The 23473-nt window shown below is 44.5% G+C and overlaps 1 protein-coding gene and 1 pseudogene across 3 annotated transcripts; both read right to left on the bottom strand.

Annotated features, from left to right (window-relative positions):
* Positions 1–640: 640 nt before the first annotated feature.
* On the bottom strand, positions 641–9783 carry LOC123090652 (ankyrin repeat and protein kinase domain-containing protein 1-like; annotated as a pseudogene).
* A 5380-nt stretch (positions 9784–15163) lies between these two features.
* On the bottom strand, positions 15164–23195 carry LOC123094246 (protein argonaute 12). Of its 3 annotated transcripts, XM_044516299.1 has the most exons (22): positions 22552–23195; positions 20812–21011; positions 20593–20739; positions 20320–20453; positions 19788–19900; positions 19578–19684; positions 19343–19475; positions 19081–19197; positions 18807–18914; positions 18650–18721; positions 18179–18301; positions 17913–18090; positions 17713–17834; positions 17498–17635; positions 16855–16997; positions 16707–16772; positions 16558–16621; positions 16290–16425; positions 16131–16204; positions 15918–16012; positions 15791–15822; positions 15164–15646 (listed from the first exon to the last, which is right to left on the bottom strand). In XM_044516299.1, exons 1-22 carry the CDS (start codon positions 23143–23145, stop codon positions 15468–15470), a joined length of 3075 nt encoding a protein of 1024 aa, XP_044372234.1. In that variant the 5' UTR covers positions 23146–23195; the 3' UTR covers positions 15164–15467. The 3 variants fall into 3 exon arrangements, with proteins under 3 accessions (XP_044372234.1, XP_044372233.1, XP_044372235.1); XM_044516298.1 differs by having other exon boundaries at positions 20593–21011; XM_044516300.1 differs by lacking the exon at positions 15791–15822 and having other exon boundaries at positions 20593–21011.
* Between the last annotated feature and the right edge of the window lie 278 nt (positions 23196–23473).

Here is a 23473-nt window from a genome sequence, read left to right as displayed (position 1 = left end):
GGGGGCCCAAGCCTGTGCCTGTGCATGGGGGCCCAAGCCCGTCCATGGATGCGCCAGGGGCCTACAGCACAATACGGTACCCAAAGAAATTGCAGCACCAGATTCTAGCCTCCATAAATACTGCTCCCCCCTCTGTAAATGAAGTGATCTAAAAGCTCCTATATTTCTTCACGTTGGGAGTAGCGAATGTCATTATGGAAAATACACAGGAGCACCTGCGTGCGTGCTCCACGCCCCTATACAAACAATAAATATAACAAAAAAACTGAAATTTGGGGATATCAAACCTGGGCTCTCAATCAAAATAGTTTCTTTCTATACGTAGGAAATTTTTTGTCTTTTTTTTGCTACGAATACGTTTCCTGATAAGTAGATCAGGAACTCAAGTTTGGTATCCCAGAATCTCAGTTTTTCTTCTTCAAGTGTGAAGCACCTGGGTGCTGCAAATCCGCTTCCATGTCATTATAGCTAGTATCAAAATTTTGCAGGATCCGCTAGAGTTGCTGCTATAAGCCCTGAGCGGAGGAGGACCAACACATGTATGAAAACCATCCAAACTGCATCAAACACGCAGAAAAAAGGAAAGCTAGCTGGGAACGACAGATATGCCTGTCGAGCAGCATTTGGTAAAAGTTTCAGGTAGTATCGGTAACTGCTTGGTCACAGCAAAAGAGCATTCTGGATCTTGACATGCAAACCACTACTACTACACAAAGTACACCTTCTACCAGACCTTTTTACAGGTATATATACACAGAACGAACATTTTGAAAAGAACTCCTACTGCGGAAGCAGCACTGGCACTCCCAGAGAACTATTCCGGTGCGCGGAGACTCGGCTCAGACTGTTCCTTCCTCATTGCTTCGACCGCCCACCTGAAATTGCCAACCAACGGGGACCGATTAGAAATGTCGGTCGTTTAAACGCAATGAAATGGGATCACAAATGCTCCATCCGGTTCCGTTTCATAGTCCTCCTTTTGTTCGAACACAGCGCTAGAAACTATGTTTTTTTTTTGCCGCATTAGGAATTATGTGCTACACTATAATATGTACCACCAAACAGCGAGCAAGGTAACATCAACTTCCATAACGCGAAATCAATCATCATACAAGCACCAAGGTTCGTAGAAACACGGTCCATAACATCGCTGCTGCTTAAAGGCAATTTAATTAAGCAATCGTTGAAGAGCAGCTACAGAAGGAATGCAATGCAGGATTGTAAGTAATACCTATGCGCTGCCTGCATCTCCTCGTTTTCAGGCTTCAGTTTCATTCCGGCCGAGAACGCATCAGTTTCATTCCGGCCGGCATTCTAACACAATGATATGGATTACTTCCGTGCATTACCCAACTCTTAATATGCAGAGTAAATTTCCAAGCTCTCAATGAAATGATTCCGTATATCCCCCGTTTATTACACTATATACCTCTGATGGGTCTATCAAATCTCCTATCTAGCTTTCAATCTATAGTTTTGTCCTAAGAATGGATGGATCTAGGAAACAATGTATCTAGCTTTCCGACTATTATTCTTGAAAGCGGATGAGTATTGCATCGTCTTCTTGTATTGACTTGCCGCCAACCATCTAAATTCTGGCAACTAGAGGCACCTGCTACCAGTATATACCAACAAAAAAAAACTGCATAAATGACCCCATTTGTCACTCCTACATCAGAAAATCCCGGCGAACAATTTCTTGTTTGCAATAACCGTTCATTATTGTTTTCCATCACTTCAACATCCATATGTGTGTAAGAGAGGGTACCAATTGGTTTCCCAAGCAGGTCAGGGTATGGAGGATACAAAAAAGGAAAATAACTGGGGCTGTGAATGCATAAAAAATGGCACAAGAAGTTTTTTTGCAAAAACACGAAGATACATAATTTATGCAATCTCCTCTATAAAATAATGTCATGAAAGACAACCAGTGTGAGCAAAAGCGAACAGTTCTTTGGTTTGTGACATGTGTCGATCCAAAATTTCTCATGGAACTAGTAAAAACGTAAAATCATTGGACGCCCACAATTCTTGTACTAAGCTAAACATGAAATTTCTCATATTGAAAAGCAAAGTCATGAATGATACAATGGAACAGCAACAGGTCTCAACAATGGGATCGTTCCGTCCAGATGACCTCCATGGTGGAATTCGTCAGCACCTAGTTTTTGGATAAGACTACTGGGGCTTCTAATTTGATTTTCTCTCCATGATTTTGTCTCAACGTCACAACCTCACATATTGAATACGGCGAGATGTACTAAAGGAGCAGTAAACCAGAATTATGGTTTGCGTGCACTCGATTTCCAAGACACATCACACACTATTCATCACCCGGGACAAGTTTATCCAACAAGTACCAGAGATAACAACAATGATGTTAGAGCATCAAGTATCAAGGTTTAAGAGCTAACATAAATTAGAAAAATAATTCACCTGCTTAGCTGGAACATTGATATTTGCGCCAACCTCCAACAAGTAGTTAATGCATGTGGTTAAGCGGTTAAGCCATTAGTAGTTGCTATGGCCAACGGAGTTTCAGGAATTGTACGATTGACATCCGCGCCAGCCTGTGGGTGAACAGATATAACATAAAACACATGGGAGTACAAAAAAATTATCTTCCGCCATGAGATTCCATCGAGTAATCAAAATATGCAGAATGTGAACAGCACACCATACCTTGACAAGAAGCTTCATGCACTCTAAGCAAGTGTATTCATTCATTCCTTCAGGAGTAGCATAGAGTGCTGTGGTCAGGGGTGTACCAAGGTCCCATGAGACTTTGTCCGGCTGCAATTTTAGTTTGAAATATGATTGTAGGGATTGTATATGCATAAAAACTTGAGCTATGAAGAAAAGAAAATAGCTCAAAAACTAATTACATCTGCATGGTGCTCCAGCAAAATCTTCATAGCACTGAACTTTCCATGAGCTGCAGCGGCAGCTAGAGGTGTTCCATGAGGAGAAGGTGCATCAACATTAGCTCCTTTCGATAGCAGCAGTCGTGCAATTTCATCACAGACTAGCAAGAAAGGAGGCATCCACACATATCCTTTCAGTATAAACAACATGTTGACAAAAACCCTTAGAAAAACATGTTGACAAAAAGGTTTCAATTGCGGGGCAAATTCATTTTGGGACATTTATTTAAAGAAAGTCGTGTAGTGGAACCATCACTTGCGTGTTATCACTCCCCCGCCGCATCCCAATCATAAACACAAAGTTTGGATGGTCAACTCATAACCAGATCGGACAGCAATTCAACAGAGAAATGTGATACTTCATATGCAACCATTTTTTGACAGAGCAGAATGTGAAGAAATAGACACCTGTTGCTACTGCTTCATGCAGAGGAGTCGTGCCGTTGGAGGAATCTTTTATGTTGGGATCAGCACATTTTTCAAGAAAATACCTTGTGGCATTCACTTCCCCATGCCCCGCCGCAAAAGACAAAGGTGTCGCACCTGCCAACAGAGCATTACAATCAAGCAAATTAGGCAAACATTGACACCCTGCCTTACCGTAATAACAAACGGCTGGGCCTAAGACATATGAAGGGATGCGAATCACAGGCGATACTTAAGACAGAAATCTCAGAGATACGCCCATTTGCAGGTGCATATAAACAGTTGGTAGTATAATTAATACTGTATGACGAAACATCATTCACAAGCATGTTTAGAAGGAAATCTTATAATCGTCAGGTTTCACTATAGCACACGCTTATATTATGCGACAAAGATACATGAAAACGAAGTAACAAACTGAACGGTAAGAATTTAATTAACCATCCCATACATGAGAGATACAAAAAAGGAAATTCCTACAAATGGAATGCCAATAATTTTCACGTTCGATCTACGAATTGCGTCCCATGGTATGAACTATGAAGTAAGTAGCTTGCTTCCCAGAAACAATAACTCAACTGAAACATAATAGAAGCATTTGATTCAGTAGTAGTATTTCGGAGAGGCACCGTTCGTACCAGAGCCAGGATTAGCAGCTTCTGAGTCGACATCAAACCCAAGCTCCTCCACCAAGTACTTGCAGATCCCCATATCACCCTTGGATACTGCGGCATGCAACGCCCCAACGCCCCTGAACCTCACAGAGGCAAGCGAGTCCCTGTCACCCTCGTCCATGCCGTCTACCACGGCTTCAAGACGACCCAGATTTCAACAGAAGCACGTTAATTACGGCTAAGGTAAGGTAAACCCTAATCCAGAACAATGCCATTGCGGAGGAGTGTTAGAATATAGAGTTGTAATCTCAACCTCCTTCCTTCTCTTGTATTCTACCCAAACTCTTTCTGTCATAACCTTGTACGTCAAGCCAGGCTTCGGCCACGCATCAATATAAACTACCACGCGGCTCCCTCGATGGAGTAGGAACGCTTCATATCTTTCATGGTAATTAGAGCCACCTCTTCTCATACATCTAGCCACAATCCAAAACCCTAGAAACCACACATCATCGTCTCCATGGCTTCCTCCGCCGGCGTCTCCCTCAATCTTGGATCGCCGCCGTCTGAGAAGCTCGCAAGAGGTAATTTCATCCTCTGGAAGACGCAGGTCCTCCCAGCCCTGCGAGGCGCGGAGGTGACGGGGCTCCTGGACAACACCGATGCCGCTCCACCCAAGATGGTGGAGATCACGAAGGCAGACAAGACCACGGCCCTAGAGCCGAATCCCCTATACGGACCCTGGATCGCCAAAGATCAGCAGGTTCTATCATACCTTCTCAATTCCATGTCTCCAGAAATTCTTGCACAAGTTGTTGGGAAAGATTCCACCTTTGAGCTCTGGACGACGGTGACAAATCTCTTGGCCTCACAATCTCAGTCTCGGATTACTAATCTGAGAATCGCCATCACCAATACCAAGAAGGGCTCGATGTCAAGCTCGGCGTATATGGCGAAGATGAAAAGTCTTGGGGATGAACTAGCTGCTGCAGGTCGTCCCGTATCTGATCCGGAGATGGTGGACTATATTCTGGCCGGACTGGACCGCCACTACGACCCCGTGGTGGCGGCGATCGGCGCTGTCAAAAACATCATCACAACCGACGATCTTTTTGCCCAGATTGCTGCCTTTGATCAAAGGATGGAGATGCTAGGCGACTCATCTTCAGGCGGGTTCTATTCATCCGCTAATGCGGTCTACAGAGGCCGTGGCCAGTCCCGTGGCAGATCTCGCGGGCGTGGAGGAAGAGGCCGTGGCCGTGGTGATCGTGGTGACCGCGGTGACCGACAGTCGTCTTCCTCCAATGGAGGCGGCGGATTCAGAGGCCGTCCTCGACGGCAACAGCAACAGCAGGCTCGTGAGCAACAGCATGACTATCCAGAATGTCAGATATGCTACAGACACCATCCAGGAGGTGCACGAGTTTGCTGGTGGCGTTATGAAGAAAACGACCAGGAAGAAAAGCAAGCGCATGCAGCCTCCTATGGCGTGGACACCAACTGGTACGCCGACAGTGCAGCAACAAACCACATCACAGGTGAACTTGACAAGTTGACGATGCGGGAGAAGTACAATGGAGGCGACCAGATTCGCACCGCAAGCGGTTCTGGTATGGATATCACACACATTGGCAGTTCAATTGTTAAAACCCCCGTGAAAAATTTACACTTGGCCAATGTCTTGCATGTTCCTCAAACCTCTAAAAATCTTGTTTCCGTTCATCGATTCACTCTTGATAACAATGTTCTTATTGAGTTCTATCCTTATTTTTTCTTGGTTAAGGACTTGAAAACAAGGAGAGTCATTCTTAGAGGACGGTGCGTGGGAGGACTCTACCCACTCATATCATCATCATCATCATCATCTTCATGGTCCAATAAACAAGCAAATATTGTCACCAAGCTATCTACATCAAGGTGGCATAGTCGTTTAGGTCATCCATCTTCAGTCATAGTTAGATATGTTCTTAGCAAAAATAAACTCTCTTATGAGCCTAGTAGTGAGTTAGTTTGTGATCCGTGTCAACAAGCAAAAAGTCATCAATTACCTTACCCAATTTCTACTAGTGTGTCTACTGCCCCTTTACAACTTATCTTTTCAGATGTATGGGGGCCAGCTCCTATTTCAGTTGGTAGATTTTCCTATTATGTAAGTTTTATTGATGACTATAGTAAATTTACTTGGATTTATCTGTTGAAAAAGCGATCTGATGTATTCCAAGTTTTCCTCAATTTCCAAAATCTTGTTGAACGCAAACTGAACTCTAAAATCATTGCTATGCAAAATGACTGGGGTTGTGAGTATGAAAAACTAAATTCTTTCTTTCAAAAGCTTGGCATATCACACCATGTATCTTGTCCTCATGCTCACCAACAAAATGGATCCGCTGAAAAAAAGCACCGTCACATAGTTGATATGGGGCTTGCCTTGTTAGCAAATGCTTCCATGCTGCTTAAATTTTGGGATGAAGCATTCTTAACTGCTACATATCTCATCAACTTGCTTCCAAGTAAAGTTATCAAATTTGAAACACCCATTACACGACTTCTTGGTGTCACACCCAACTATACATCTCTTCGTATTTTTGGTTGTGCCTGTTGGCCCAATCTTAGGCCTTACAACACACGCAAACTTGCTTTCCGCTCAAAACGGTGTGTCTTTTTAGGCTATAGCCCCATGCATAAAGGGGTTAAGTGCCTTGATGTTCCTACTGGTCGGGTGTATATATCCAGAGATGTTGTATTTGATGAGTCCGTGTTTCCCTTTGTCCCTTCATCCTAATGTTGGTGCACTTCTCCGCAAAGAAATTCTTCTTCTTCCTTCACATCTTCGGTCTTTTGATCATGGGGGCGACAACAATTGTACTAACCAATGTGATGATATTCCTGCTGGTACTAGTCTTTCTCTTATGCCTGTGCAGGTCCCTGGAGAAAACGGTGCTCAAAATGACCAAGATCTCGAAAATATGGCTGGTTTTGATCCTATATTTCATGCTGAGGAAGGAGACGAAGCTGGCACAGATGACGAAGAAGATCTGGCGGCGCCTGCCACCCCTGCACGCGCGCAGATCTTGGATCACGCGACCGCATCCGCCTCGGATCAAGCCCCTGATGGCTCCAGTCCTGGATCCAGGGCGGGCCACTCCCGTGCTGCCGCGTCAGCTTTAGGCGGGACCAGCAGCGGGGCCGAATCCCCCTCGCCCCGCGCGCCAGCGTCAGACGGGACCAGCGGCAGGACCAGATCCTCTCCGCACCACGCGCGCCTCCAGTCGCGGTCGGGTGGCGGATCCTCTGCGCCAGTGCCTGTAGGAGGGGCAGCCACACCAGAAGCCACAGGATCCCCTGCGCATATGACGACAAATCAGTCCACTGCATCAGCAGATTCTCCTGGATCTTCTGTGGCAAGTATACCAGCGGTGCAGCGAGAGTTTTCTTCACGTGTTATGACCCGGCTACAGAAAGGTATACGAAATCCTAAAATAAGGAAAGATGGAACTATACCATATGGAATGTTGTGTATTTCAGGAGAACCAACATCGTTGAAGAATGCACTTGATGATCCTAAATGGAAAAAGGCAATGGATGAGGAGTATTCTGCGCTCATGAGGAATAAGACTTGGCATCTTGTACCAAATCAGAGAGGTAAAAATATTATTGATTGCAAATGGGTGTATAGAATTAAGAAGAAGGCAGATGGCTCCATTGACAGATATAAGGCACGTCTAGTTGCAAAGGGCTTTAAGCAAAGTTATGGCATTGACTATGAGGACACCTTTAGTCCCGTTGTGAAAGCTGCAACTATCAGACTTGTGTTAGCCATTGCTGTATCCAGAGGATGGAGTTTAAGGCAGCTAGATGTACAGAATGCGTTTCTGCACGGTGTTCTAGAAGAGGAAGTGTTTATGAGACAACCACCTGGGTATGAGAGTAAGAAATTGCCACAGTATGTCTGCAAGCTTGATAAAGCACTCTATGGTCTAAAGCAAGCACCCAGAGCATGGTATTCCAGATTGAGCTCACAGTTAAAATATCTTGGCTTTGTTGCTTCCAAGGCTGACACATCCTTGTTTATTTATAACAAGGCAGGAGTAGTCATTTTTGTGCTTATATATGTTGATGATATCATAGTTGCAAGTTCTTCACAAAATGCTACTAATGCTCTTTTGCATGATTTGAGCTCAGAGTTTGCCTTGAAGGACCTAGGTGATTTGCATTTCTTCTTGGGTATTGAAGTCAAGAAAACTCAAGATGGTATTGTGTTAAATTAGGAAAAATATATTCTTGAGCTTCTGTCTCGCATGGGGATGAAAAATTGCAAGCCAATGTCTACACCTTTATCCTCCTCAGAAAGTCTCTCAGCATATGAGGGTGAGCCACTTCAAGAGGAGGAGAGTACAAGGTATAGGAGTACTGTGGGAGCACTACAATATTTAACTCTCACACGTCCAGATATCTCATTTGCTGTCAACAAGGTTTGTCAATATCTTCATGCACCTACTTCTGCACATTGGTCAGCTGTCAAGAGGATTGTGAGATATGTGAAACATACTATGGGAATAGGACTTCATTTCAAACGGTCTAATTCTTCTCTTGTGAGTGCATTCTCTGATGCTGACTGGGCAGGATGTAGTGATGACAGAAGATCAACTGGAGGTTTTGCAGTGTTCTTTGGATCTAATCTTATCTCCTGGAGTGCTAGAAAGCAAGCTACTGTGTCACGCTCAAGTACAGAAGCTGAATACAAGTCTTTGGCTAATGCAACTGCTGAGATCATTTGGGTTGAATCACTTCTTGAGGAATTGGGAATCAAGAAGAATCGTATCTCATGTTTATGGTGTGATAATTTGGGAGCAACATATCTGTCTGCAAATCCAGTGTTCCATGCCAGGACAAAGCACATAGAAATTGATTTTCACTTTGTACGAGAAAGGGTTGCGGCAAGGAAACTTGAGATTCGATTTATTCCTTCTAAGGATCAAGTGGCTGACGGTTTTACAAAAGCACTACCAGCAAGACCATTTGAAGAATTCAAGAGTAATCTTAACTTAGGTTAGTTGAGATTAAGGGAGGGTGTTAGAATATAGAGTTGTAATCTCAACCTCCTTCCTTCTCTTGTATTCTACCCAAACTCTTTCTGTCATAACCTTGTACGTCAAGCCAGGCTTCGGCCACGCATCAATATAAACTACCACGCGGCTCCCTCGATGGAGTAGGAACGCTTCATATCTTTCAAGGAGGATCGGTCTTACCCTTGAGGCGGCCCAGGTCGCCGTCCTCGCACGCGAAGAGGAACTGCTCCTGCGGCGGCCACTGCCAACCGGCACTACCTAGACCGCGCGCGCGACGAGCAGGAAGGAACGCATGCCGCCGCCAGGAATGGTGAAGCGAATGAATCTCGACTGAAATGGTGAGGCGAGACAGAGCGGAGGGGGCCGCGTGCGCACGTACGTACCCACGTCGGTGACGGTGGCCTGGAGGCCGAGGCGGGCGGCGGCGTCGGTGAGGGCGCGAGCCGCCGCGACTCTCTGGAGGTCGCTCGCGCTCGCGCTCGCGCCTCCTCCGGCGCCGCTAGGGCTCCTCCCATTCTCCATGGCGAGAGAGAGAGAGGGAGCTCGAGTAGGCTCTGGAAGCGGGCGGGCAGACGGTCGGGTTTAGCGGTGGGCGGTGGCTTCTAGGGAAAGGAAAGGGCGAGGGGAAGTGGGAGAGAGAAGGCTGCGATGGATGGGATGGGGATGCGACGGGACGGGGAGCGGAGGCGTCGGTGGGCCGTGCGCGCCGTTGACGACTGCGGTTGACGACGGAGAATCCGGGGAGGCGTGACGGCTACCACTGCAGAGTGTGTTGGTGCACTGTGGGTGAGCGGAGTGATGGTGAGCTGCTTGTGTTGCAGCTATCACTTCACGTAGTGGGCGCATCGAGTGTGCACCAAAGTAGTGTAGCAGAGTGTGGCTCGTGTGCGTGCTGTATGATTAGAGCGGACTTAGAGCAACTCTAGCATACCACTTAAATCGTCCCGACCCGCAAAATAATTTATGGTTTTTGCCAGAAAAAGTGATCCAAACAAAAATCTTCAAATTGTTTGACCCAAAAAAACACAGCCCCCCCCCCCCACTCGTCGGTGCCTGTATCCCGAGGAAGCGGTTGGCGGGAGGGACATCTTAGCTCGCGCGCTCCCCACATCCCCTCCCGCCCGCAAACGCCTGCCCCCGTCGTTTCGGCCATTCCGGCCAGCGGAATCACGCCGTTCGCCCCGGATCCGACGAGCCGAGGCACTGCAACGTCGCCCGCCGCCCCGGATCGACCGCCTCCAGCCACCAGACGCCCTGGATTCGCCGAACCGCCATCGGTCGCCGTTGCCCCGATGAGCCCCTTTTCCTCCCCCTTGAGCCCCACCGGTCACCGTACAAATTTCGTTGATGCGAGCTTCGATGCGTTTTAGATGGATTTAAGCCCCTGCAAACAATTTTTGCAGGATTCGTCCTCATCGGACGACTTGGACGTGGAATCGATGCTCGAGCGCCATCGTCAGCAAATGGTTGTGATGGTCCTAGCTGTGAAGGAGGAGAAGGATCGAAGCCGCAAAGGACGGCGAGGTTCGACCGTCGGCCGTCATTGCATCCCTCGCAACCGCCATCTCGGAACTGTGATGTTGATGCAAGACTACTTGGCAGACAATCCAACCTATCCATCGCACCTCTTTCGGAGAAGGTATCGGATGCGTCGATCACTCTTCATAAAAATTGTGCAAGCTTGTGAGGCCAATTGTCGGTTTTTTACTCAAAGGAGAAACGCCACAGGCTTGTCGGGGTTTAGCGCCTATCAAAAAAATCTCCGTGGCTATGCGTGTGATTGCATATGGTATTACGGCTGATAGTACAATTGAGCCGGTGCGTAGGTTTGCCAAAGCGATGATCCGCGTCTTTGGTCCTGTCTATCTTCGTGCACCCAAAGAGGAAGACACAATAAAGTTGATGGCAGCAAATGAGAAGCGAGGTTGGCCCGACATACTTGGAAGCATTGATTGTATGCATTAAACTTGGAAAAACTGTCCCAAGGCATGGCATAAGCAATTTTGTGGCAAATCTCATAATGCAACAATTGTGCCAGAGGCTGTAGCATCTGAGGATTTATGAATTTATCATTGTTTTTGTATGCCGGATACTCTCAATGATATCAATGTGTTGCAACGGTCTTATTTGTTTGCTAGACTTGCTAGTGGTGATGCTCCTGCTTACAACTTCACGGCGAATGGGCACGAGTACACAAAGGGGTACTATTTTGACGAAATCGGCCGGCGGAGGAGTTGGGCGGGCGGCGGGCGGCGGGCAGTCGCGCGGAAGCCAAGTGAAGGCAGTTGGGCGGTTGGCGCGCGGCTGCCGTTTTTACATCTCCAGTGGATGGAGGTGTATATTTTCACCACGAAGTGTTGTATTTTACATCTTCAGAAGGCGGAGATGTAATATTTTTTTTTGCATATACATCATCTGTTGGAGAGTTACTTTCATTTTCTATTGGAGTTGCTCTCTTTGTCAAACTAGTTAATTGACATTGAAAAAAGGCCCTCAGATACGAGTACATGTCGGCAGGCACACACAGTCTCCTTCCTGAACTGATCGTGCCTACGTATTCCTGAGATTTCACAATTATTTTTGTTTTCATCCCGAACACACAGTCCGCCATTTTTGGGCAAAATATTTCGTGTGATTAATCATCACGTACGTGTTAACTAAGGCAATCTATCCTTATCCAAACTGCCGTATGGTTGCATCCTGAAACATACGCAAGGCAGCAACTGTCTCAGAGCATCTCCAACAAACGCGCTTCGCCTCGACGCGGTATAATTCTTTAATAACGGCGTCAAAATAGTCTTTTTGCGCGAGGGAGCGACGAAGAGGTTTTTCAAGTGCATAAAAACACGGCGCCCAATCTGGCGGCCCACCTGCAGCAGCCCATGCGATAATCCGGCGTCCCAAATTTGCAGCTCGCCCGCACATCCATGCGCTTAAGTTTTTTATGCGCACTCTATTTTACGGCGTCTGTTGGAGCGTTGTTTTTTTTCTCCAATGCACAAAAACGATGGTTTTTAGCGCGTGATGTATTTTTTTGGCGTCTGTTGGAGATGCTCTCATGGCAAGGCAAATGTTGTTTATAATGAACCATGTTGTGATATTGCAAAATATAGATTAGGGTGAAAAGTACAATAGCATTGCCATGGAAGCTTTAGATCTGCCTGTTCGTATAGTGGCATCCAAAATAACCTTTCTACCGTGTGTGTTAGAATTGATTCGCATACGGGTGTGTCTAACTCTCATCTAGAAGAGAAATAATTATGTGTCATCGAACTCCTACACCATTGAGTTTTACGCGAAGAGTTGTGGGGATTTTTTTCCTTTATTTTGTTTGTTTGTTTACTCAAATAGTGTAGGAGTTAATCACAAAAAAATAGTGTAGGAGTTAGATAGGGCTTTCCTAATTATCATCTAGATGAGAATTTGCAAATCCGTTCAAAAAATAAACAGATTATTTTCTATGTGTATGCTTCTTATTTTACAAACATCTGGAAAATTATATAGATGCGGTGTGCTTTATTTGCAAGATTTGGATGTCTTAAGCAAAAAACTATTAGTTCGAGATGGTTACAAAAAGGATCTAAAAAGTACTCTCTTTGCCCCAAAATATAAGATCCTTTTTTTACACTATCATAATATAATGAAAAAGAGTTCCCCCCACTTTATATTATAAAGCAACCGCACCAACATCCGACAACATCAACGGTTCAAGGTTCAAACGAAAGTAGAGAGTGCAACAAGGTACAAAATAAGTTCGGCAGGGGGCACGGCACAACAAACCCTTGCAAATAAATGGAGGTTACTAGCTAATCCGACTCAGGAGGTGGTGGAGGAGTCAATGGAGCAATGGATCTGGCGGTGGAGCGAAGATCCACGATGGTCAAGTCGATGGTGTCCCGATCTCGCCGCTTGCTAAGCGGACTCCTGAGCTGTAAGAAGCCACACGTTTTGTAAATTGCATCAGTCGCACGGAGCGGAATCACATGCTCAATCACTACTTTATTGCGCACATTTCATAAGGTCCACGCGAGGGTGCCCATCGCCACCCAAAGGGATGGGTGAACCACGCATGGGAAGCCAAGGATGTCCCTAAACATGTCCGGGAGATACCATAGCACCAAATCCCTCCCACCACATTCCGGAAAACACCTCCAGAGGAAGATCGCTGCCGGGCAAAGGAAGAATACGTAGTTGGAGTCCTCCAGAACTCCACGTAGCAGGCATAACCCATCACTAGGGCCGTTTTGTTTAAGCACTTCTGTACCTGAAGGTGGGCGACCACGAACCCGGCCATTGCCAAAGGAAGATACAAATCTTCATCGGCAGCTTAATCTCCCATAGGAGATTTAGTTCCGTTGGACTAGGAATGGCCGAAATCGCGTGGAGGACTTCATCGAAAACACGCCACTTGGTCCGAGGTGCCAAGAGATGACGTCATGCTCAAGGGTAGGGATGAAAACGGAGTGGAAACGGACGGAAATGGGTGCTACCACATTTGTTTTCATATTTTCATGCAGAAACGGAAACGAATAAGAAACCCAGGAAATGAATACAGAAACAGACAATACAGAGCGGACACGAAAACAGAAATGGGCGTTGACCGGAACTTAAAACCCCTCGAATCATAGAGAAACACACACAAAAAACAAACAAATTTAATGAATTGGTAACATGGCTACAAAATAATATGATTATGTTAGCAACTTAGCGTAGTATTGCAGTAGTACATGACAATTGCGTATAGGGTCTAGTTGAGTATGTGTGTGGTAGTAGAAGTTGGGTTTTAAATGATCCCTTCTGCTCACTGTGTCATTGCATGTTGTTTGGTGGTTAGGCTATAAAGCAAGCATAAGCCTATAGTAAGAACATAAATTCCATATTCACGAAAACGAAAGTTCCGTTTCCACATCTGTTCCACCCAAAAACACCATTTCGTTTTTGTTGCCGTTTTCGCATAAAAATAATTCAATTGCCACTTCCAATTTGCAAATTTCCATTTCTATTTTCATATTTCCTCTTCGTTTTCATTTTTCTTCCGAAAAACGGAAAGTTTCAACTCCATTCTCATCCCTACTCGAGGGTGGGGGAGTGTGGAGGGCGACGCACTCTAGCAGCTCCGCCCAATGGTACGCCGGAAGGTACGCTAGAAGGCAACGCTCCCAAGGTCCGCCAAAGCCGCACCCACCGTGAGTTGCGGACGCGGGTAAATACTAAAGAGCAAATAGAACTGCTCCGCAAACGGTTAGTGCCAGACCAACGATCCAACCAGAACTATGCGCAAAAAAAACCCGATCCAACCAGAACAATGTGTTGGTGCCCGACCCAACACAAATCGAAAATCCTACCCGAAGAACCGGCAACAATTGTATGATTGACTGCCAGAATTGGGAGCCACCCGCTCTAAGGGTGAAAGCTAACGGTTATCCACACTAATATTTTGCGCGGATAATCTCAAGCCATAGCCCACCGTCACCGGTTTCAATACGCCACATCCACTTGGATAATAAGGCAATGTTCATCCGCTTGAAGGAAATGAACCCAAGGCTGCCCTGGTCTTTGGGCTTGCATATCTCAGACCATTTAACCATGTGATATTTCTGCCTATCACCCTTCCCCGCCCTGAAGAACCGGGACTGGTACCTGGCAATCTCCTGATGGAAGAATTCATGTAAACTATAGAATCCCATTAGATACATCAACATGCTAATCATGAAGGAGTTGATCAAAACTACCCTCGCAGCCTTGGAAAGCCAACGCCCTTGCCATGTGGTTCAACCCAATGTTGAACCTTGGACATAGTAGGGCGGAGGTCCTTCTCCTGGAGACGAGAATCACTAATCGGCATGCCGAGATAAGTAGTCAGGAATGACCCTAGTCAACAATTAAGTCGATTGGCTATACTCAGAGACTCCTCCGTGATGTATCCCAACACCATCACTTCGCTCTTCACTAAGTTTATTTTCAATCCCGACATTTCTTGAAAGCACAGGAGGAGGAACTTAAGATGTTGAATGTCCTTTATAAAAAATGATCTTATATTTTGGAACGGAGAGAGTATATGTGTGACACAATAATTATTAATTAAACTATTAAAAATATGGATGGCCCCCGTTGCAACGGCAACTACTAGTACCTTGTAATGGTTCACCCATAGTTCTCTTGTTTTGTACTCTACAGAAAAGTCAACAAGAATGTACATCGCCGGAGGTTTTAGCCTCCCTTTCGAAAAGAAGAAAAAAGAAACTAGATTGGCAATTTGAGTAATGCATTCAGGTTGGGACCATAATTGTTAAAAAAAGTATTTAATTTAACATTGTATCACATCACAGAAATTTCCAAACAAGACATCATAGTACGAGTTTTGGGTTATAACATTTGCAAGTTCCACAGGTGCAAAACCGTCCACTATTGTCCAGACAATGCGAGATCGGTCTTCAGCAGTAGAACATGAACTGCCTGACACTCTCCTTAACTTTGGGCAGTGGCTTTACCAGGACAGCTTGATCATGCATTCGGGTGCCGCCTACAGAAGATGATCCCTGATCAGAGTGATTGTCATCCAGGTAGTGCCGCGCCCGGAAAGCCGCCAAGTGCGCATAGTATGCCGGAGGAACTGTTAATTTGCAACAAATGGAACAGAAAATTAACTGCCAATTGTCTGTGAAGGAAAATGAGATACATGGCTATAGGGAGCGACAACGGACACTCAGGCAAAAGGTAGGTATCAGACAATGCAAAATTACACATCAAGACGTACCAATCGAGACGGACCGCGTGCACCGTGCGTAACTGTGAGACAGACAGAATAGTTAGGACAGGCATCAGTGAGAGGGGATCATATTTTTAGCAGAGGGTTGCAGTAAAAACTACCGAAAACTGCTTACGTGTAGCACAGATTGTAAGTCAGTGTTTGTAACGCATCGGCGGTGAAATTACTGTCATCGAAGAGGACATGGTAATGAGTTGGACGGCTCGTTCCCTGATAGGCATAAGCAATTGCCATTACATTACTTCAATGTGAAAGGGTACTAAAGTGTTGTATGCATCAAAGGAGAAAATAAGGATCTGGAGATGCGCCAGTAAGGATCGGCTGTTACCTGAATGCCGGCATGACTACAGAGGTAAAAATCAAACTCACTGGGATGGCATATCTTTGTATCAACAACGGTACCTGACAACAACATATGTAGTTAGTAAAAAAAGTCAACCTAATGTTATGTGTCAAGATAATTACTTGCTTAGCAAATTTAGTTTACCAGGTAGGATGTTTCCGCTTCGATCTGCCATGGCCCCTGAACGATGATCTTCCGGGAAAAGCCGTGTGTGATGCCGCTTTTGCACCACAACAAATGTAACTTGAGGAAGGTAACCGTTCTCTAAGCTAGAGCAAGCCTAGGAGAGAGCAAACAACAAGATAAAATCAAATACAATTTTAAAGGTCTATGTTATTATTCTCTGCAACCAACTAAATAAAATCAAATACAATATAGAAACAGAGAGAAATAAAGGAGGCAAAAAGAATACCCTGTATATTGCATCCATTTCATAAAGCAAGACCTGGCTAAATTGGCCTTCACTAACACCATCTCTGCAAGGAAAGCAAATATGCTCTCAGTACAGACAACAAAGGCGTTGATTCAGAAATCAGAGCACAAATAATTTCCTTCACTAACCGATAAAATATTATCCTTCCAGGTTTGCAAGACTTGTTTGCTTTATAGAAGGACAAAAGCAACTCTCTGCAACAGAGACATTTATACACAACGAATATTACATTAGGAAAAGAACAACAGTAACAGACACTGGCATATCCAAGGTTACCTTATCATTCCACCATATATAACCCCCTTCTGTGGATCTTTCACTTCTGTGAAAAGGTCAGCTATGATTTCTTCCCTATGACCTTGTGAAGACACCAAGCATGTGTACTTAGACACTTCAGGCCAATCCATCGACGCAACAACCTGTGAAAGCTTTAACATTACTTTGTAGAAACTGGAACTACAGTGCAAGAACAAAAATATGCCATGATCTAGTTATACAATATAGTAAGAGACAGTACATGGCTTCTAAAAAAATCTAGAAAAAGAACTTTCTCGTACAATATATGTCTGTTTAGTTATATAAATTTTATCTAAATATATGTCATTCCACAACTTTGAGGTAAATTATCTCATTTCTTCCCAGTATGAACTCATATTCTCAACAGCAAACGAGGTTTATCTCACAACCTTTCTCAAACCCATGCTTTATAAAATGGATTTTTCTAAAGCAGTTTTTCTTAAGTCATGTGTGAACAAACAGATATACGTCAGTTGACAAGAATACATTTGCTAAACTATAGTTTCTAGCACATGCACTTCAATGATGAAAAAAACATCAAACCTCAAAACACTAGGTCTCGAGCAAAATAATTGAATAGGGACGCTATAAGAGAAAGTACAAAGATTGTCAGGGCACAAACCGCTGCAATAGATGGAGACACATCCTCCCCAGGAGATGGGTGGGTCACATCTGCTCCAAATATAATTGTAGGCTTATCTGTCAACAGAGGTATCCTCCGAAGCAATGCATTTTCCAGCACGGTGTTCCGACCACCAACCTAAGTTAAAATTGTCAGCGGAATGATTGACCTCCGAATTAGAGCCACAATGCATGCACTTGCACAGTTTATCCTACCTTAACATTGATCTTAAGGGCCATATTTTGTAGATACTGTGTGCCAGCTCTCTGAACATGCTTAGGTAAACAGCACTGAGTTATTAAACCAAGCTCAATTTCACAAAGCCGCTTTACTCTTCCTGTATATGCACGAAAGGTTACTACAGCACAGCAAAAAAAAACTCCCATCACCCTGAAAAGCCATTTGATGTGCTTACCATAACAATCACTTGCATTAGGTCCATCAGGTAATACTACAAATAGTAACTCAAGGTTTTGTCCTTCCAAACCTTGCTGAGCAAGCACTTGGGCAGATTGTCTATATATATTTTTTACAGCTTCTAAGTTACCCTGGCGTGCCTGAACAATGTCCACACACGGTGTCTCACTTACTTGCTACATCAAAAGAAGAAAAAGATGGTCAGATCGCCCATACATTATATTATAAACAGCATTGTATTCTGAGTTGCGAAAGTTTTTTTACCATGCCCATGTTATTGCACGTGCCAACCAAATAGTTGCAGAACACGCTAACATCATTCCATTGCAACCGAGAGCCAAATGAAACACAGGCCCAGTGCCTGATGGACCCTCCATTTATCATTCTCTGAAAATGCAAGCTCATATTTTAACCCAGAATATAAGAATATCATACCACCAAATATGTTGAAACATTACCATGACCAACACAAAACGTTTTTTAATGATTTCTCCATGAAGATAATTACAATTGTCAGCAAAAACAAGAAGAAAAAGAGATGATCTCTAGAGGGAGATGTGTTACCCTGACTAAGTATCAACTAATAAGTGCATATGCCTTAAGAGACCACATAACATTGTCATTGCACAAACTGCCAGTAGCAACTATATTGCTTGTGAAAACAGAATTAATTGCAAATTAGTGCAACTGAAGTATTAAGAAGATGATTAAAAAAAGATAAATAGCTCAAAATACCTTGTTATTCATGTTCCACTGTCCTACCGACGGATTACATATTTGTTCTCGTCCAGACTGATGGTATTTAAGCTAAAAAACAGAACAATTTCATGAGGAGACACTGCACTCAAAGTTTTTATGAGATTATTCTTTAGTATAAATAAAAAACATGTACCCTTGGAGGAGGCAGCACACGAGCATCGACCAATGCTAGTTGGTTCATCACCTTAATTCCAAATTCTTTTGCATTATCATCAATGCCATAGTTGTTTCTGTTAATAACCTGATAATATAAAATGGTATATCAATGTTATAATAACATAATAAAAAAGCACAAGACAAGAACAGAAAATGTATATCTAAATGTAAACAACAAAGAGGTCAAATGTGAGCAACTAACAAATTCACCTCCACTTAACATAAAAAAATCAAATAAATAGATAATTCACCTCCACGATACTACCCTCCCTTTTATCTGGCCGCTCACATGCCAACCTCAATATGTTTGTGACTTGACGCTCATTTAGCTTTCTCGAATAGCGTTGTCCTCCAAGTATGTTGCAAACCTGCATACAAAAGGATAATTCTAATTACATATGGGTGCATCAGACAAAACCTGAAGAAGTTTACATATATAAGTATGCATATGTATCCGCCCTATTAATTGGTTTTAAGCAATCAGATAGATCAGGATTTAAAGAAAAAGGAAACCTCCATAGGCAAATATGTTGGCCTGCTATCACTGCCAGCTTGAAGGCATGGCCACTGTATATATTTCAAAGAGTAATCATATTGGCGTTTAAAGTAATGGACAACTGATACCCTTGTCCCGTCTAGGTCAAATCTGTAAAAAGCAAACAAAATTACGTAAGAGTATGGCATGACATAATAAATGAAATGCGATGCAACTAAAGAAAATGATGAGTACAAAAGAGGTAACAAATACGTCAATTCATTTAGCGGAGCTGAGGTTATCCCAGTAATTTTGTAACGAATGGATATATCAGGTCGATGCGTTGCCACAACTCGGACTCCCTTGAGGGCTTTCTTTAGCTACAAAGCAGAAAAGGACAAAACAAGATCAACTTCAACCATTATATTTTGGTACAGTAAAGAATGACAAAGGATGCAAATAAAGCTGTATCATGGTACATACTTTCAGGCGATCCTGGTCAAACAAACGCCTTGGAGCATCACCCCGGATGTTAAGATATTCCAATGCAAAATCCATAACTGGTTGAGCTTTGTAAAATGCTGTTGCAGAAATATCTGCATAAAGAAAATATAAAATTCATCAAACAGACAAAGGATTTTAAATAATGAACTCCAGAGCTTCATACTGACGATGAAGTTCAAAAAAGCACTTAAATTAATATGAAAACTGTGGAATGCATACTTTGTGTTTCACAAGCAAAGATAGATCTTGCAATGATATGGTTAGTTTATAAGAGATGGGTGCACCTCCCTCCGTTCATTAATATAAGACATTTTAGCTTTTTCTTGATTCGTATGTATCTAGACACATTTTAGTACGCATGTTCACTCATTTTAGTATCATGTAGTCAATATTGAAATAGCTAATAGGTCGTACATTAGTGAACGGAGGAAGTACACACTTCTTTCATGAAGAGAAGAACAATATCTTGTGCAGTAAGTTATTATAGGTAGAAACCAGTATGTTACTATACCAATATTCAGTGACAATCCCATCTGTGTGGGGCGCAGGCTCTGATAATACCCTCGCCAGCATTCCACCCCGCTGCCAATGTCACCACCATGTCCAAATGATTTTGAGAAAAATGATCTTGAGATGGGTGTATACCTGTCAAAAATTAGCAAGCAAAATAAATCTATGTATGAAGGAACTAGAATAACAAGCACGGCCTCAAGCAATAGGAAGACACGCTCTGCCAATAAACATGTGCTGTTCTATATGAATCAAATATCTCTGGACACATTACTTTGCAGTGGGGGTTTCCCTCAGAGCGATATCAAGAGCCTGGATAGTGTCCTGCGGCAGTTCTCTCTGCGTACCAGCCAAGAATTGCTGAAGATTGTATAGATTTAGTTTTGCAACTTCCTTTATGGTGACCTTATACTCCTTTTCCCTGAAAAAGAGAAGGATCAACACAAGTGATACATAAATTACAACTACATCAGAAAAATGGAAAACATCATACCCCTGGTATCCTCTCTCGGTATTTGATACTTTGACAATAAACTCTTTGGTTTTAAATGGCAGTGGAGCTGCAGTAAACATTCCCTTTCTTCCATCATAAACAGGCAATCTCCCATCCAAATGTTGTTTATGCAATCTAACAAGTTCATTAATTATAGATCTGTTCCTCTCACGAGCCATCGATTCAGGACTGATTGATACCTATATCAATAAGAATATAGCAATTGCTATTCAAATCAACCGGTGTCATGAGATAAAATAAAGATTATAATAGCATCTTTCAAAGCATTTGACAACAACTGAATGACCCCAATACTGAGAAACAAATCTGTGCAAATTGATAATTAATTTGACATATATGATCAACTATTCGACAGAGTACAGATGACACACCTTAGGTGTGTTTTGAGAAAAATATATTCAATGTAGGCAACTCAAAGAATTGTTATAAACAACATAAGAATGAGAACAGGTAAATCATATTTTTCCTACCAAATTTGCATATCAGATTAGGCCAATGTGCCGAAATTTCATTTGACTGACAAAAATTCAACCTTTTTTTATGAAATTTGATAAATAAACAAATTAAGTTGGGCCCCGATTCAGTTTTCACCGCATTTTATTTGATTAAGCCGTAAATATTTTGGTAACCACTGAAACCACCAGGTTTTCATAAATCTCTGCCAAAGTGAATCCTGCTGATGTCTAGGCTGTAATTATGGTTCTCACTTTCAGTGTAGTTTCGAAAATTTCATTCATTTCGGTACACTGAAATAATTGCCTTTCGGTCAAAATATTTAAGCAATTTCGGTAGTACATAGAAATTCAAAATATTGTTTTGAAATTTTAAAATATTTGCTTGGATCTTAGTTAATTCAAGTTGAAATTTTGGTCATTTCACCGAAATAACTAAATTGGTGATTTCAGCGATGACCAAAATATTTCCGAAACAGGAACTCAAAACTCATGCCTGCACTACAAAATTGGGTGATCGATGTATGTGGCAAAACCACTTCCAAGTGACCTTAAACTGACCTTGATTTGCAAAATTAGTCCAGCATGCCAATCAAATTTACTGCAAATTAAGGTGGATGTGAAATGAACATATACTCCTATTCTCTACAAGCTATTAGGGACTAATGCATTGCCAATGATAGCCATGTTCTAAGGGTTTTAAAGCTCACAATAGCTACTTGTAAGTCATCTGAAAATAGTTTTTGGGTCAGTCGATTTTGGAAGGAAGGAAGAAAGAAGCCGCTGGAGAGAAGGAAGATGCAGTCCTCGGCTCGCTGGAGAAGCCCGTTGGGTCTATCTTAGGGTGGCAGGCGGCCCCACTATCTATCTTAGGCATGTTGGGGGTGAGGGTGTAGGTTCGCCGGAAAAAAAGGTTCGTGGCCGCGGTTAGAGGGATGGCCTGGGGCGGCGGCAACAAGGCGGCGGTTGGGGGAGGGCGGAGCGGAGAGGCTGGCCCGGGAGCCCTGCCGGCCGCGGGTGGTTAGCCCGGTGCTAGATCCGCGGTTCGAGGTTGAAGAAGATGAACAGTGATGAGGTTGAAGAAGCTGATCTGGTCAACCATCTTGCATCCGACGGCTCAGAGCGAATCAACTGACCCAAATCTGATTTTCAGTTACCTGACAGCTGCTAGTCAATCCCTTGAAAGCTCAAAACCTAGCCTATTTTAGAGAGAAGTCTTTCCAAAAGAAGAGCACCACGTGAGCGAAAGCAGAGACACATTACGTACATCGTAGTGGTAGATCTCCTTGTCGGCGACCTGCACGAGGAGATGGTTGGCGCGCACCCGGCACCTCTTGCCGGCCGTCCCGTACCCAGGCCGCGCATGGAACCCCGTCGACTTGCTCGACGCCGGAGGCAGATTCCGAGGCGGCACGACCACGGCCGCCTGCGACTCCTGGGCTCCCGTGGCGGCCGCCGCCGGCGCCGAGGACGAAGACCCCTGGACCGCCTCCGACACCGCCAACCTCCTCTCCATCTCTCCGCTCAGCGCCTCCACCTCTGCCTGACCCGGAACCGTCGCCGTCGCCGGCGGCCGGCCGCGCCCCGCGCCCACGGGACGCTCCACCGCCCCCACCTCCAAGCCGCCTCGGCCTAGCCCGCCTCGATGAGCGCCCAAGTGGCCTCGCCCGGCGTCGCGATGGCCACCGCGCTGGACCCCGGCGTCGGCGCCGCCGCCCTGGCCACGACCGCCTCCGCGGCCACGGTGGGCATCCTGCTGCTCCCCGCCTCTTCCCCGGCCTCGACCGCGTCCTACCGCACCCTGCTGGTCGCCACCGCGGCCGCCGCGCCGGCCGCCTCCACCTCTAGCGCTCGTGGACATCGTGGGCGCGACCCCGACAGAGTGAAGTGGCAGCACGAAACCAACCAAGAAGAAACCACCGGCCGATCGATGAGGTTGGAAGCGGAGGAGGCGGGGAATATATACAGGCTCAGTTTCGCGGATGGACGTGCCGTTTCACATGGACTTCGACGCCTAAACATCCTATATCGCTCACTGACATGTGAACCAGGGGACCGCTCGGCCCCACAGGTCAGCGACACACCACGGGTAAGGCGTTCGCACGCGTTGCCGCCGTATGGAGGCTGGAAAGCTTAGTCTAGCCAGGGCAATGCACCACATTTCCCGCCTACAATAATTTTATTTGATT

This window comes from Triticum aestivum, chromosome 4B (genome assembly GCF_018294505.1).
Source record: "Triticum aestivum cultivar Chinese Spring chromosome 4B, IWGSC CS RefSeq v2.1, whole genome shotgun sequence".
Lineage (NCBI taxonomy): Eukaryota > Viridiplantae > Streptophyta > Magnoliopsida > Poales > Poaceae > Triticum > Triticum aestivum.
Note: the sequence above shows the minus strand (reverse complement) of the source record. Positions and strands in the feature narration are given on the sequence as shown.